General features: G+C 40.0%; 1 protein-coding gene across 1 annotated transcript in view; it reads right to left on the reverse strand.

The window, feature by feature from the left end:
• Positions 1–16,411, reverse strand: part of syt8 (synaptotagmin VIII) — a 73,587-nt gene that overhangs the window by 17,276 nt on the left and 39,900 nt on the right. Inside the window, exon 2 of the mRNA XM_060838864.1 lies at positions 10,767–10,912. Coding sequence (XP_060694847.1) covers positions 10,767–10,878 — 112 coding nt within the window. The 5' untranslated portion in view covers positions 10,879–10,912. The remainder of the gene's footprint in view (positions 1–10,766; positions 10,913–16,411) is intronic.

Raw genomic sequence — 16,411 nt, forward strand, 5'->3', positions numbered from 1 at the left:
TTAGTATTCACAATGGCAAAGCACGTGGTTGATCGTGAGTCTAGAGAGGGGTATGTTGATTTTCTAGGGCATGTTGATATAAAAAGGATGAAGATGTTAAGTGTTGTGAGGTAGACAAGTCCCCAGGACCTGATGGAATACTGAGAGAGGTGATGGAGGAAATTGTTGGAGCCTTGCATGAAATCTTTGTATCATCTGTAGTCACAGGAGAGGTGCCAGAGGACTGGAGAATAGCCAATGTTGTTTCATTGTTTAATAAGAGTGTCAGGAATAATCTGGGAAATTATAAGTCCAGTGAACCTGACATGAGTAATAGGGAAATTATTGGAGAAGGTTCATAGGGATAGAATTTATTCACATTTGGGAAAATATAGACTTATTAGTCATAAGCAGCACAGCTTTATGGATAGGACGTTGTTTGTCATAAATTTGATTGAGGTTTTAGATTAGATTAGACTTACAGTGTGGAAACAGGCCCTTCGGCCCAACAAGTCCACACTGACCCGCCGAAGCGCAACCCACCCATACCCCTACATTTACCCCTTACCTAACACTATGGGCAATTTAGCATGGCCAATTCACCTGACCCGCACATCTTTGTGACTGTGGGAGGAAACCGGAGCACCCGGAGGAAACCCACGCAGACACGGGGAGAACGTGCAAACTCCACACAGTCAGTCGCCTGAGCCGGGAATTGAACCCGGGTCTACAGGCGCTGTGAGGCAGCAGTGCTAACCACTGTGCCACCGTGCCGCCCGAAAAGAAGTGGCAAAGATTATTAGTGAGGACAATGTGGTGGATGTTGGCTGCATGGAGTTTAGCAAAGCCACTGATAAGGTCCCTTATGGTCAATACAGGAGGTAAAGCCACATGGGATCCATGGTGATCTGGTAAGGTACAGGATATAAAAATGACTTGGTCATAGACAGAGAGTGGCAGTGGAAGTGTGTTCTTTTGACTGGAGATCAAAAGTGTGTTCTTTTGACTGGACACTAATGATGTTCAGAAGGGAGGATTGCTGGGACTCTTGTTGTTTGTAATAAATTTCAATGACTTGGAGTGGAATATAGGTAGCCTGATTAGTAACTTTGAGGATGACACAAAGATTGGAGGAGCTGCGGATAGTGGGGAGGATTGCCAGAAGATACAGCAGGATATAGGTAAGCTGGAGACTTGGGGAGAGAAATAATAAATGGAATTTAATCTGGATAAATGCAGAGTGATGTATTTTGCAAAGTCTAATGTGGGGGGGGAAGGATACCGTAAATGACAGAATTCTTAAGAGTATTAAATACAGATGGATTGAGGCAGACAGGTCCACAATTTCCTAAAAGTGGCAACACAAGTGGACAAGGTGGTCAAGAAAGTGTATCGCTTGCCTTCATCAGTCAGAGCAAAGAGTATAAAAATTGGTAAGTCATGTTGCAGGTGTATAAAATTTTAGTTATGCCACAATTTGAATATTGCATAGAGTTCTAGTTATCACACTATCAGAAGGCCAGGTTACCAAAAATAGCTCACCCACATCTTGCCTGGTTTGGAGGGTATTAACCATTTGACAACTTTGTTGTTTTCACTTGAACATCAGAGGTGAAGGGACAACCGGAAAGAAGTTTACTAAGTTATGAGAGGCATGTATAGAATGGTTGGCTGGTCTTTTTCCCAGGTTAGAAATGTTAATTACCAGGGGACATAGTTTTAAAGTAAAATGGAGGAAGTTCAAAGGAGATGTGCTTTTACACTAAGGTTGATTAGTGCATGGAATGCACTGCCAGAGGAGATGGTAAAAGCAGATACAATGATTTAAGAGGCATTTTGACAGATACATGAATAGGCAAGGAATAGAGGGATATGGACCATGTAGCGACAAAAGGTTTTTAGTTTACAATAGCTTCATATGTCAATATAAACTTGAAGGAGCATGTTCCTGTGCTGTAGTCTTCTCTGCCCTTTGTGCCTTTTCTTTCATTGTTCTGTGACTGGATGTTTGTTTCTAGTGGGAGTGCTTCAGGGCTCAGTGCTGGGGTCCTTGCGATTTGAGGAGTAGACAGAAATGCAGGGATATGATCAAGAAGTTTGTGGATGACACAAAAATTGTTCTGCTAGTGAGTAGTAAGAAGGGTAGCTATGAACTACAGGAGGATATCAGTGGACTGGTCTCATGAGCGGAACAGTGGCAAATGAAACTCAACTTATAAAACTATGAGGTTATCCAATTGGCGAGGTGAAACAAGGCAAGAGATTATTCCATGAATGGTAGGACTCCGGAAAGTATTGACAAGGGACATTAGTATACATATCCATATAACCCTGGAAGTAGTTGGGCAGGTAGATAAGGCAGTCAAGATGACATATTGGATTCTTGCCTTTATTAGCTGAAGCATAGCATGCAGCACAAGAATACACAACGGAACCCCTCAACAGAACAGCCTGCATATAGCTACAGTCTCAGCCATGGCTATTTTCCAATAATGCTCACATATGGAAGGTCTTAAAATGGTCTTTGGAGTACTGATCCATTCTGTCTAAAATGGGGAGACTTCCTCCATTCACTGGCCAGGATTCTAACAGAACAAGACAAGGAGAGATTCTGGAGAGGAATGAACTTAATAGAAGAATAGAAAAACAGTATAATAATTAAATGGAGAGAGATTGCAAAATGTGGGGCTACAGAGCGTTCAGGATGTGCTAATATTCAAATCACAAAAACTTTATTTAAAAGTGTTTAGGAAGGCAAATGGCATATTGGCAATTTGTGCCTAGGGAATAGAATTTAAGAATAGGACAAATTTTTTGCAGCTGTACAAAGTGTTGGTGTGACCACATCCAGGTTGCTATTTGCAACTTTGGTCTGCTTGTTTGAAAAAAAATGTTAGAAGCAGTTAATGAAAGTTTGTTTAACTCACTTTTGGGATGAAGAAAGGCTGAACAGTTTTGACCATTGCCCATTGAAGAATGCAAACTTATCTTATTGAAACATATTAGATCCTGAGGGACTTGTTGGGGTGGATTCTAAGTGGATGTTTTCCCCTGTAGTAGAGAGGATAACTAAGGGACAGAGATTAAGAATACGAAGTCTAACTTTAAAGTTGGAGATGAGGAGAATTGTTTTCCCTCAGAGGATCATTTGAGAATGGAATTGTCTTCCCTTATAACCGGTGGAGAATACGTCATTGAATTTATTCAAGGTGGAACTGGATATATTTTTGATAGACAAGGGAATCAAAGTTTACAAAAGGCAGACAGGAAAGTGGAGGTGAGACCATAACCTGATCATTCATAATCTCATCAGGTGGCGGCAAAGGCTTGAACAGCCAAAGAGCCCACTCCTGCTCCTAATTCCTAGTTCACTGTTAAACCTGATCCAGTATGCTAGAAGAAAACAAATAGCAATATAACAACAAATTGATCAGCTTGACATAATTTCACAGGTCCACAAGTAGCATGGGCAAGTGGGTTGCCATGTTTCAGGCGCCCTAAGTAAATTTGCTGACAGTCTGGGAGCAGGTGGAAATGGTGGCTGGGAGGCTACCCAGGAAATTTTACCCGTCAGAAAAGCTGCCAGCCGAGAATGATAAAATTCATTGTATTTGTTTCTCTCTTGTGTAAGTAGGCTGGTTTTAGTAATAAAATTCTTACTTATTTTACATAATCAATAAAAAATGCATATCTATAATTTAGTACATTGGGTTTAATTTAAAAGTAAGATTGAAATTTTATGCATGGATGTTTGAAGCACAAATGTCACTCCAATGTGTTAAACAGTTTGCAAATATTTTAACCACTGCATCTATTAACTTCCTATGTGCATTACCCTGGAGATCAATTAGCAATCAACATAACGTGAGCACATAAACTTTCTGCATTCTCAGTTGCTTAACATACAATGCTTAAAAGTCCCAAGGAAATTAGGAATCAGTGTTGGGAGAATGATCCATTAAAAATAAAATGACAATTGGATTAATTGTAAACTGATGCAAGCAAGTTTTGGCCTTTTTTTTCACAAGCATTGTCCTTTGAGTTTAATTTAATATTGCTTATTAAGTGAAATAATTCATGAACACAATAAGCACATGAGTTTCCTCATCCTACTCTCTGCTTCAGCAATAGCCTCCTGGTGACATACATCCTTGACCTCATCCAAGTTCCTGGGTAATCAAGAATTTGAGATAAATGTATCATTGGTGACACTGTTGATGTACCTGTGTAACAAATAGGTGGAATCTTGTTGTGGCACTGTGCTAGGATATCAGAATGCTACATGCTGGAGTCTAATGTCCACACAATGCTTAAGAGTATCCTATTTCTAAAATGACTCATTTAATTATGGCACACAATCATTTCCCAATGCTTTAAGATAAACAACTTTTTGAAATCTTGTGGGCCTACATTTTTCAGGATATACCTTAGAAAATCTATTTTGTTGCAGTCATGTACAGCATTAACAGTAATGGAGGAAAAAGAAATGGGAATTGCATTGTAGGCCATCTGTCAGATTTTTTTCTATATGCCAACTCCTCCATACATTGCCCACCAGGTGCATATGGAAGGAAGAGGCCTTTGTCCAATTCCTTTGACATATGCCTTTGCAAACAAGATCTGCAAATAGTTGCAATTATTTCCATTAAGCTTCATTCTGAGCAACTCCAATATGTGTGGTTCTTGCTTTATGCACATCGAGGGAAACATCAGCTACAGCTAGAAGATTATCAAATTGGTCAAAGATGGTCTTATATCTGCCAGAAACCTGTCTTTCAGTGAAGAGAATTGTCTTTGACTGAGTGTAGCAGAAAGCATGTTCTGACATCCAGGCCTACATGCTAAGGAATGCACTCAAGAAAAATTGTTATCGAAGGCACTTCAGCCATGGTAGACAGAGGGGCAGGAATCTTTGGAACTCTTCAGACTATGTGCTAATAAGGTATGTACATTGTAAACATTGAGAGTATTGAAGTTGTTATGAACCACCTCGGAATGGAACATGGTGCATGGAGAAAAGTTTATTTCCATTACACTTTCTGTAATTTTCACTTTGAAATGTCTTGCCCTTGTCAATACTTGACATGCATTGTATGTTGTAAATATTAAGACATTAACAATTTTGTTGAGGCTACTTAGAATGGGGTATGCTGATGGATGAAATTGAATTTTATTGCAATTTCTGCAGTTTTCAAATGAAATGTTTTATAATGTATCTCGACAAAATATTATGAACAATGCATATTTTTGAAAAAACAAATATGTGACCTTATTTTCAAGAGATTTAACAGAATATACTAAAAGGGATGATTGAACAGAAAATTGTCACTCGGTCTTACATCAGTTATAGAATCAGCATGTAGAGGACAGAGGGCGGTGATGGGGTGTTGCTTTTCAGACTGGAGGCCTGTGACTAGTGGTGTGCCACAAGGATCGGTGCTGGGTCCACTACTTTTTGTCATTTATATAAATGATTTGGATGTGAACATAGGAGATATAGTTAGTAAGTTTGAAATGACACCAAAATTGGGGGTGTAGTGGACAGTGAAGAAGGTTACCTCAGATTACAACAGGATCTTGATCAGATGGGCCAATGAGCTGAGGAGTGGCAGATGGAATTTAGTTTAGATAAAAGCGAGGTGTTGCAACTTGGGAAAACAAATCTTAGCAGGACTTATACATAGAACATAGAACATAGAAAGATACAGCGCAGTACAGGCCCTTCGGCCCTCGATGTTGCGCCGACCGAATCCTACCTAACCTACACTAGCCCAATAACTTCCAAATGCCTATCCAATGCCCGCTTAAATGACCATAAAGAAGGAGAGTTCACCACTGCTACTGGCAGGGCATTCCATGAACTCACAACCCGCTGTGTAAAGAATCTACCCCTAACATCTGTCCTATACCTACCACCTCTTAATTTAAAGCGGTGTCCCCTAGTAACACCTGACTCCATTAGCGGTAAAAGGTTCTCAGTGTCGACCCTATCTAAACCCCTAATCATCTTATACACCTCTATCAAATCTCCCCTAAACCTTCTCTTCTCCAATGAGAACAGCCCCAAGTGCCTCAGCCTTTCCTCATAAGATTTTCCTACCATTCCAGGCAACATCCTGGTAAACCTCCTCTGCACTCGTTCCAATGCCTCCACATCCTTCCTATAGTATGGCGACCAAAACTGCACACAATACTCCAGATGAGGCCGCACCAGAGTCTTATACAGTTGCAACATGACCTCAGGACTCCGGAACTCAATTCCTCTACCAATAAAGCCCAGTACACCATATGCCTTCCTCACAGCACTATTTACCTGGGTGGCAACTTTCAGAGATCTGTATACATGGACACCAAGATCCCTCTGCTCATCCACACTACCAAGTAGCCTACCATTAGCCCAGTAATCCATCATCTTGTTACTCCTACCAAAGTGAATGACTTCACACTTAGCTACATTGAATTCCATTTGCCACCTTTCTGCCCAGCTCTGCAACTTATCTATATCCCGCTGTAACCTACCACTTCCTTCCTCACTATCCACAACTCCACCGACTTTTGTGTCATCCGCAAACTTGCTTACCCAGCTTTCAAGCCCTTCCTCTAGATCATTTATAAAGATAACAAAAAGCAATGGTCCCAAAACAGATCCTTGTGGTACACCGCTAGTAACTGCACTCCAAGATGAACTTAGTCCATCAACTACTACCCTCTGCCTCCTTCCAGCCAGCCAATTCCTAATCCAAACCTCTAATGTATCCTCAATGCCATACCTCCGTAGTTTTAGGATTAGCCTACCATGGGGAACCTTATCGAACGCCTTACTAAAATCCATATACACAACATCTACTGCTTTACCCTCGTCCACTTCCTTAGTCACCTTCTCAAAGAACTCAATAAGGTTTGTGAGGCACGACCTGCCCTTCACAAAACCATGCTGGCTATCCTTGATCACGTTGTTCCTATCCAGATGTTCATAAATCTTATCCCTTACCATTCTCTCTAAGACTTTGCCCACCACTGAAGTCAGACTCACTGGCCTATAGTTACTAGGGCTATCCCTACTCCCTTTCTTGAACAAGGGGACCACATTCGCTATCCTCCAGTCCTCTGGTACTATTCCCGTTGACAATGACGACATAAAAATCCAGGCCAATGGCTCTGCTATCTCCTCCCTAGCTTCCCATAGGATCCTAGGGTAAATGCCATCAGGCCCAGGAGACTTATCTATTTTCATCCTCTCCAATATTCCCAGAACCTCTTCCCTGCATATTTCCAGGCCATCCATTCTAATCATTTGTGACTCCATATTCACGTCAGCAACAGTGTCCTGTTCCTGAGTGAATACTGATGAAAAGTATTGATTTAGTGTCTCTCCAATCTCCTCCGCCTCCACACACAACTTCCCACTACTATCCTTGACTGGACCGATACCTACCCTAGTCATCCTTTTATTCCTGACATACCTATAGAAAGCCTTTGGGTTTTCCCTAATCCTACCAGCTAAAGACTTTTCATGTCCCCTTCTCGCTTCTCTTAGCTCTCTCTTTAGATTCTTCCTGGCTACCTTATAACTCTCTATCGCCCCAACTGAACCTTCACGCCTCATCTTTACATATGCCGCCTTCTTCCCTTTCACAAGGGATTCCAATTCTTTACTAAACCACGGCTGCCTCACAAGGCCCTTTACACCATGCCTGACTGGTACATACTTATCGAGGACACGTAGTAGCTGCTCCTTGAACAATCCCCACATCTCATTAGTGTTCTTCTCTTGAAGCCTGTTTTTCCAATCCACACATCCTAAGTCATGCCTCACTGCATCATAATTTCCCTGCCCCCAGCTATAACTCTTGCCCTGCGGCGCACGATTATCCCTCTCCATCACTAAAGTAAAAGTCACCGAGTTGTGGTCACTGTCCCCGAAGTGCTCACCTACCTCCAAGTCTAACACCTGGCCTGGTTCATTACCTAGAACCAAATCCAGTATAGCCTCACCTCTTGTTGGCCTGTCTACATATTGTGTCAGAAAACCCTCCTGCACACATTGGACAAACACCGACCCATCTAATGAACTCGAGCTATAGCTCTCCCAGTCAATATCTGGGAAGTTAAAGTCCCCCATAACAACCACCCTGCTACCTTCACTCTTTTCCTGAATCATCCTCGCAATATTATCCTCTACTTCTCTAGGACTATTAGGAGGCCTGTAGAAAACACCTAACAGGGTGACCTCACCTTTCCTATTTCTAACCTCAGCCCAAACTACCTCAGATGGCAAGTCCTCTTCCATCGTCCATTCCACTGCTGTAATACTATCTTTGACAAGTAATGCCACACCTCCCCCTTTTTTACCCCCATGTCTGATCCTACTAAAACATTTAAACCCTGGAACCTGCAACAGCCATTCTTGTCCCTGTTCTACCCACGTCTCTGTAATGGCCACAACATCGAAGTCCCAGGTACCAACCCACGCTGCAAGTTCACCTACCTTATTCCTTATACTTCTGGCATTGAAGTATACACACTTCAATTCACCCTTCTGTTTACAGGCACCCTCCTTCGAGATCGCTGCATTATTCATAACCTCCCTACGCTCAAGGTCCTGTACCCTAAAGCTACAGTCCAGGTTCCCATGCCCCGGCGGAGTTAGTTTAAACCCTCCCAAAGAGCACTTTGGTAAGGTAATGGTAAGGTCCTAGGGAGTGTTGCTAAACAAAGCGACCTTGGAGTGCAGGTTCACAGTTCCTTGAAAGTGGAGTTGCAGATAGTTGGATAGTGAAGAAGTCAGAGTATTGACTATAGGGGTTGGGAGGTCATGTTGATGCTGTACAGGACATTGGTTAGCCGCATTTAAAATATTGCATGCAATTCTGGTCTACCTCTTATTGAAAGGGTGTTGTGAAACTTGAAAGGGTCCAGAAAAGATTTACAAGGATGTTGCCAGGGTTGGAAGATTTGAGCTATAGGGAGAGGTTGAATAGGCTGGAGCTGTTTTCCCTGGAGTATTGGAGGCTGAGAGGTGACTTTATAGAGGTTTACAAAATCATGAGGGACATGGATGAGATAAATAGACAAAGTCTTTTCCCTGGGGTCAGGGAGTCTAAAACTAGAGGGCATGAATTTAGGGTAAGAGGGGAAAGATATAAAAGAGACTGAAGAGTTAACGTTTTCACACAGAGGGTGGTGCATTTATGGAATGAGCTGCCAGAGGAAGTGTTAGAGGCTGGTACAATTGCAACATTTTAAAAGCATCTGGATGGGTATATGATTAGGAATGGTTTGGAGGGATATGGACTGGGTGCTGGCAGGTGAGATTAAATTAGGTTGGGATATCTGGTCGGCTTGGACCACAGGGTCTGTTTCTATGGCTCTGTGTCAAAATGGAAATGGACTAATAAGTTCTAAGCTATTAAGCAACTTTATCATTGTACTACAGAAAATAATTCAGGTCTTCAATGAGCAACATTCAAATCCTTCAAAAAGTATTTGTCCTCAGAACAGATCAGGTGAAACATGCAATGAAGAGTTTGATCAATGTTTATTGGAAAGGAAAGTCAAGACTGCAGGGACATTCAATAAACTGCTTTGGTAGAGATGCGGGAATTAAAAAGTAAATTCTCTAAACTTCTCCAGTCTGGTCATAATCTATAAAAGAACCTATGACCTCATTAAGTATTTACTAAGAACCAAACAAAACATTTTAATAGTTAATTAAGAATTAAAATGATTATATTTGAACAAAACACATATTGTGAATACCTAATGTCAATAATTCTGAAGAAGGAAGATGTAATCACTCTTTGGCATTAATTTTTACTTTAACCCCACCCCACCCAATGGGTTAGAGTGCAATGCCCACCGTGTATCATTCTGCATTAATTTTTAGTAAGTTCAGGTAAATGTATTTTATCTAATCTCACCAGTTCCCTAACGGATAGTTGAAGTTAAACATATCTCCTTTAACTCAATGCTTGATCGTAGCTCCCATTAGTATATTAAAGTTAATAGCAACGATAACAGGAAAGGTTTATGATCATTGCATTTCATTGGTGGTTAGATGCTAATTCATTCATTTAAATACATAGCTAATGGTTTTGTTACAACAGCATCAGACAATTCAAACTTTTCATTAGCAGGAAAATTAAAGAACTAAATTTTACTGTTGATGACCCATATTTATGACCATTAAGAAGCCAAGTTCTTTTTTCAAAACCTAAAGAGATAGATATTTATTTACAAATTTTGGTAACTTGAAGAAGCCTTTTTCTTTTCTTCTGGGACCCAAGGACTTGTTGCACTGGAGTCCTGTTCCAGCCTTAATTTTAATCCTGACTTTTGAAATTGAGAAAAGTAGCCAAAAATCCGAGGAGCAGGCTGAGGATGGTGAAGCAGCCCATGCAGAAAGAAACAGGATGCTTTAGTAGAAAGTTGGTTTCATTCTGTTCTAATCACTGAATGTCACTCATCTGGCCAGACTGATTGCAGTTCAACTGAGTTAACTTGAGGTTTGACAGCACTTGTTATAAGGGCATTTGCAATGCATTAGTAGTATCCCTCCCTCTGGACCAGGAGGCCTGGGTTCAAGTTCCACCTCCTCAAGAGGTATGTAATAATATCTCTGAACAGGGTGGTTAGAAAATATTGACAGCACTTGTATTCCTATATTTGAAGAGGACCATTAAGGAAATGCTTATGCTCATTTTGTCTCAGTTTACAATCAAAGGAAACCATCTTCATGCTTGTGGCTCTTTGTATATAAATTCACAAAGTTACATTTATGTACTTACATGGAATTTTATTGATCAAATTGGAAATGAAGCCTCCACTTCCAGTAGTGGTTATTTGGGTGGTATTAGTGACGGGTGGATTTATAGTAGTGGTAACATTCAATGAACTCATTTTTTCTTTTGTTCTCAGGTGGTAGTTGAATGGCCTGAAGGATAGAGGAAAAAAAACATTTTGCATGTATAAAAAAAGTCAACTTCATGTTTTGAGCATTCAGTTGAAAAACGTATCTAGGGAAATCATTCTTCCCAGCCATAGGCATTCCCCAGTGGAAGAACATACACTCCAGAAATAACATAGCAAGGCATTTGAAAAGTAGACAACATTTCAAAATGGTAAAATCTGTCAAATGTTCCCATCAAGCCACTTACTGTCGGAGATGATAAAGTTATTGTCTCCCACTATTCTTCCAATGGTCCATGCTGATCTAATTAGTGTGAGAGCTTTGTAATTGTTAAATGCTGCTCATTCTGTTTGTGTTATTATGGATCACTTCAGTATAAAGCTAATGCCAAAGTCAACTCTAATGAATTTTGATATTGTAGTACATAGAGTCATCGAGATGTAGAGCATGGAAACAGACTCTTCGATCCAGCTCGTCCATGCTGACCAGATATCCCCAACCTAATCTAGTCCCATTTGCCAGCATTTGGCCCATATCCCTCTAAACTCTTCCTATTCTTGTACCCATCCAGATGCCTTTTAAATTTTGTAACTGTACCAACCTCCACTACTTCCTCTGGCAGCTCATTCCATCCATGCACCACCCTCTGCATGAAAAAGTTGCCTTGGGACTCTTTTAAACATTTCCCCTTCACCCTAAACTATGTCTTCTAGTTCTGGACTTCCCCACCCCAGGGAATAGCCCTTGTCTATTTACCCTGTCCTATTTACCTTACATAATGGTACTGAAAGACATCTCCTGGTGACCTAATAAAAATTGCCTCTTTCCTCCAAACCACTCCATTGATCCCACTAAAGCGATATGTTCTAACTGGCATTCATTTCTCCTTTACCTATAGGACAGTTTTGCAAATAATGACTGGAAAGATGGCCATAGTTATTACACTTCAAAGAAAGTCGTGTTTGAAGCACTTTGAAATATTGCAACATACTACATTATGCAAATGCAAATAAGATGACACTATGAATTCCAAGCAGTTCTTCTGTCATATTGTCATATTGCCTCAGTCCATGAAATTGAAACATCAAAGAAAACAGGATCCTGTAGCTATTAATTTAAAGCGGATATCACAGATGTGAAGTCTCCCTTATCAACTCTCTCTGGTTAACATCACTGGAACATGAACACATCACAACATAAAGAATAGGGTCAAGTCAATTATCCAAACTCTCCTGCTGTCTGCTCTCTTGTCTATCAACCATCTGAGAGAAAAAATCCCTTCATATTTCCATCTTGTGGCCTGTATCACAAGAAGATCCATATCACTTATATTCAGGTGTTTATTGTTACTCCATAGTATTGAGACAGATGATAGCATTATTGAGAAGTATAAAAATAAGCTCTTCGTGTTGCCTAAGGTGGAGATTATGATCCTCACACCTGACCTCACATTCGCTTCATCAATCTTCCAAAAAATGGATTGATAAGTCTTTGATGATACAAAGCCAGATACAAACCTTTTTTCCCATTTTGCTGGTTGTGGGTATCAGTGGCAAAACCAGCATTTGTAACTCATTCTTAATTGTTTTTGAGAGGTGGTGGTGAGACAAATTCTTGAATCTCTGCAGTTCATGTAGTGTAGTCACATTCACAATGTTGTTAATTACAGCAGTCAGTGAATTCATCAGGCTACAATCAGTCATTTACTGGTACACAACTTTAATATTGCTGAGAGGAAACCGATGCTATCTGATCTATTATGCCAATTTGAGAAGGTAGTGGCATCCTTGTCTTAAAGTTTTAATTGAAAATGACACCTCTTACAACAAAGCACTCAGATGCAGAATGCTCAGGCTGGATTATGTATTCAAGTCTCTTCCACCCACAACCTTCTGAATCTGAGCTGTATTTCATGGTTGACACCTTAATTGATGAGGATAGGAAAAAAAGTGGATAGGTAAAATGGTACTGTGGCTACAAGAGCAGCTCCGAGGCTAAGAAATCTCTGCAGAGTATTATATTTCATCTTGTGACCATCCAAAACCTGTCTAGCATCGACAAGTGACAAACCAAGAATGTGTTGAAATTCTGTCCAGTTGCCTGAATGAGCACAGCTTCAATAACACTCAATCTACTAGATGGATTGCAGCAACTCATCTGCATTCCTTTGACATCACCTTCCAAACCCATGGCTTCTCACATCTAGAAGGACAAGAACAGCAGATTCTTGGAAATACTACTGTTTTGAGTGTACTACACAACAGTATGTTTAACACAAGGTCTTCATTGAAGTGAACCTAGAATGTCTGCCTATAGCATGTGTCCTTATGATAGCCATCACATGACTACAGCAGATTTGAAAAGACATTTGTAAATACTAGAGTTCAATCCAAATAATGACCAACTTCAAGCCACACATCATCCCAACTTGCAACTATGTCAATGTTCCTTCACTATCTCTGGATCAAAATCTTGGAGCTTCCTTCCTAACAACACTAGATGTCCAGCACAGAGACTGCAACAAGTGAAGAAGGCAACACACTGCTGTTCTCTCAATGTCAGTTAAGGATAGGTAATACATATTGACCTAACAACTGAAACTTGCCTTTTGCAAATAAATAAAAACAAAACTAAGATTAAACAACAAAGGGTTGGTTTGGGTTGTTTTATCATCTTGTCTAATTCCTGAAAATTGTGTTCTTATGATTTAATTGTGGAAGATCATAGAGATGCTAATTAGGTTGTCAGAATCTCTGGAAAATCAACACACAGCATTTAAAATACAGTTGCAATGAGATGCAAATCCCCTTCAGTGCACTTATGCAATGATCCATCCTCATGACTACTGTTACTATGACAATGGGGGTTGGGTTCTGTGAATGAGGATCCCAGAGCTGCTGAGCTTTCAAAAAAAAAATTAATCATCCTGTATGGTAAAGTTACCACACAGCTCTGAGCCAATGGGATGTGAACCCGGATATTCTATCCCAGAAATAGAGACACTGCCACTACATCAAATGAGACACAAATTTGCATGACAGCACTTTAGAGCAATTATAAAGCATTAGGAAAATTTGTTATGATACTGAAGAGTCTGGTGGGATTGTCAATCATACTTTCAGTTAATAACAAACATCTGTCTCATTATTGATGCTTAGCAGTGAGGTGCTTGAAGTGTCATTTAACTGTGAGCTTCTTACTGGTATCAGCTTGGTTAGTGCTAATTTTCCTAGAGTGTAAACTATATCACAAATTACATTAGAAAATTTATAATTTATGTTGAATTTTTTGACTTATCAACATTGCTATTTTCTGAATGTTTTGGTATGAACAAATTTGTTGTTATGTTTCCTACAATGAAACAGTTACGACACAACAGAAGTATTTACCTGATCATAAAACATTTTGAGAGATGTTAAGACTGTGAAAGGTGTTACATAAAGACAATTTTTGTGTCCTTGCTTTTTAGATTTGTTCTCAAGATGAGGACAGCACTTAGGAAGTTGCATTTAATGTTCAAGGCTTATCTCCCTGTGAGATTGGTGGTAGCTTTTTCCTTAATCCCTACCCCTGTCACAATTCTTGTAATGGTGCAAATGTGACTGTCATACCAAATACAAAGATATACAATGAACTATCACTTTTAAGGTAAGAGGAGGAAGATTTAAAAAGGGCATGAGAGGCAACACTTTTACACAGAGAATGGTTAGTGTGTGGAATGAACAGCCAGAGGACATGATGGATGCAGGTAAGATTAAAACATTAAAAAGACATTTGAATAAGTACATGAATAGAACGGTTTTGAGGTATGTGGGCCAAAGGTAGGCAGGGACTAGATTAATTTGGGAACCAATGGGACTGAATGACTGTTTCATGCTGTATGATTCTCTGACCTCGAGAAATAAGCTAGCAAAATGACTGTGGCAAATCATGTGACTTTTACACTTGAGCTAGAGTCAGTACCGCATCTCAATTAAATAACTAATTACATGAGGACATTCATAATCATCCAGAAATTTAGACTTTTTTTTAAAGATAGGCCAATACTAAAGGATTCTAAAATAAGAATATCAGAACATGAGTGAGTTATTCAACCCATTCAATCTGCCCACCATTCAATATGATCATGGCTGGTCATTCAATTCAAAGCTTTTCTTACTCCCCATTCATAAACCTGTATGCCACTGCTCATCAGAAATCTATCGATCTCTACCTTAAAAATATTCAGGTCTGAGCTCCCACAGTCTTCTTTGGGAAAGAATTCCAAAAGTTCACACTCCTCTGACTAAAACAGACAAGCTCTTCATCTCAGACCTAAATGGCAGGCTCTTAATTTTTAAATGATGCCCCATGGTTCCTAACCAAGCAAAAACCCTTACCCAATTCTACCCTGTCTATCCCTTTGTGCTTTATAAGTTTCAATAAGATCGCCTGTCATTCTTCCAAAATCTAAAGAATGCAGGCATAGTTTCTCTGATTGCTCTTCGCAGGACAGTCTTGTCATCATGGGAGTAAATCTCGTGAACATTCAGGGCACTCCCTCAATGGCAATAACATCTTTCCCGAGAAAATGAAACCAAAACTGCACACAGTACTTTGGGTGCTTTTCAATCAGGCTCCTATCCTATTTAAAGAAGACTTCACAACTTGTGTACTCCAATCCAATTACAATAAAGACTAATATTCCAGTAACCTTCTTAATAGCTTGCTGCATTTGCATGTTTGAATCATAGATTGATACAGTGCAGAAGAGGCCCTTCAGCCCATTGAGTCTGTACTGCCTTCAGTAACTTATTGATAATGACGTCAAGATCCCGTTTGTGCATCTACACTTTCCAACCTCTTCCCATTTAAGAATACTGACCCTTTTCCCAAAGTGGATAACCTCACATTTTTCTACATTATATTCCATCTTCCATATTCGCTAAATTTGTCCAAATCCTCCTGAAGGTGATTTACATCTTTCTGAAATACACATGTCCACTTTCCTTTGTATCATTTGCAAATTTGGAAATATTGCATTTGGTTTCCATGTCTAAATCATTGATATACATTGTGAGCTGCCAGTGACCAATTACTGATCTTTGCAATGCCCCACTAGGCACGGTCTGCCTGAGAATGGCTGATTTACTCCAACTCTCTGTTCTTGGTCTATTGGCCAATCATTAAGGTTCTCCAGAGTACCTTACTGGAGCATTTACTCAGAACAAAAGAAGATTGAAATTCAATAGGCGAGAGATGGAGGCGAATGGTCCTATCACAGTCCTCGTGTATCAAGGTCATTGCCTCAACCCCTCAAAATGTTAAAGTTCAACACAGGATGCTGGAATCAACAAGAACATTATTGCCTTGCTTGGAAAAAGGACCTGTACTTGTTAAAAGCTGATGGAGTCATATCGTGGTCTGCTTTTAAAATTAGCTTGAAATGTTTCCATCATAAAGGTATTGAGTTTATAATTCAGTGGTCAGGAAGGCAGACCATGAATTAGTTGCAAGCCATCAAATATCCAAAGTAATTAAGGG

The sequence above is a fragment of the Hemiscyllium ocellatum genome, chromosome 18 (genome assembly GCF_020745735.1).
Source record: "Hemiscyllium ocellatum isolate sHemOce1 chromosome 18, sHemOce1.pat.X.cur, whole genome shotgun sequence".
NCBI classification, from domain to species: domain Eukaryota; kingdom Metazoa; phylum Chordata; class Chondrichthyes; order Orectolobiformes; family Hemiscylliidae; genus Hemiscyllium; species Hemiscyllium ocellatum.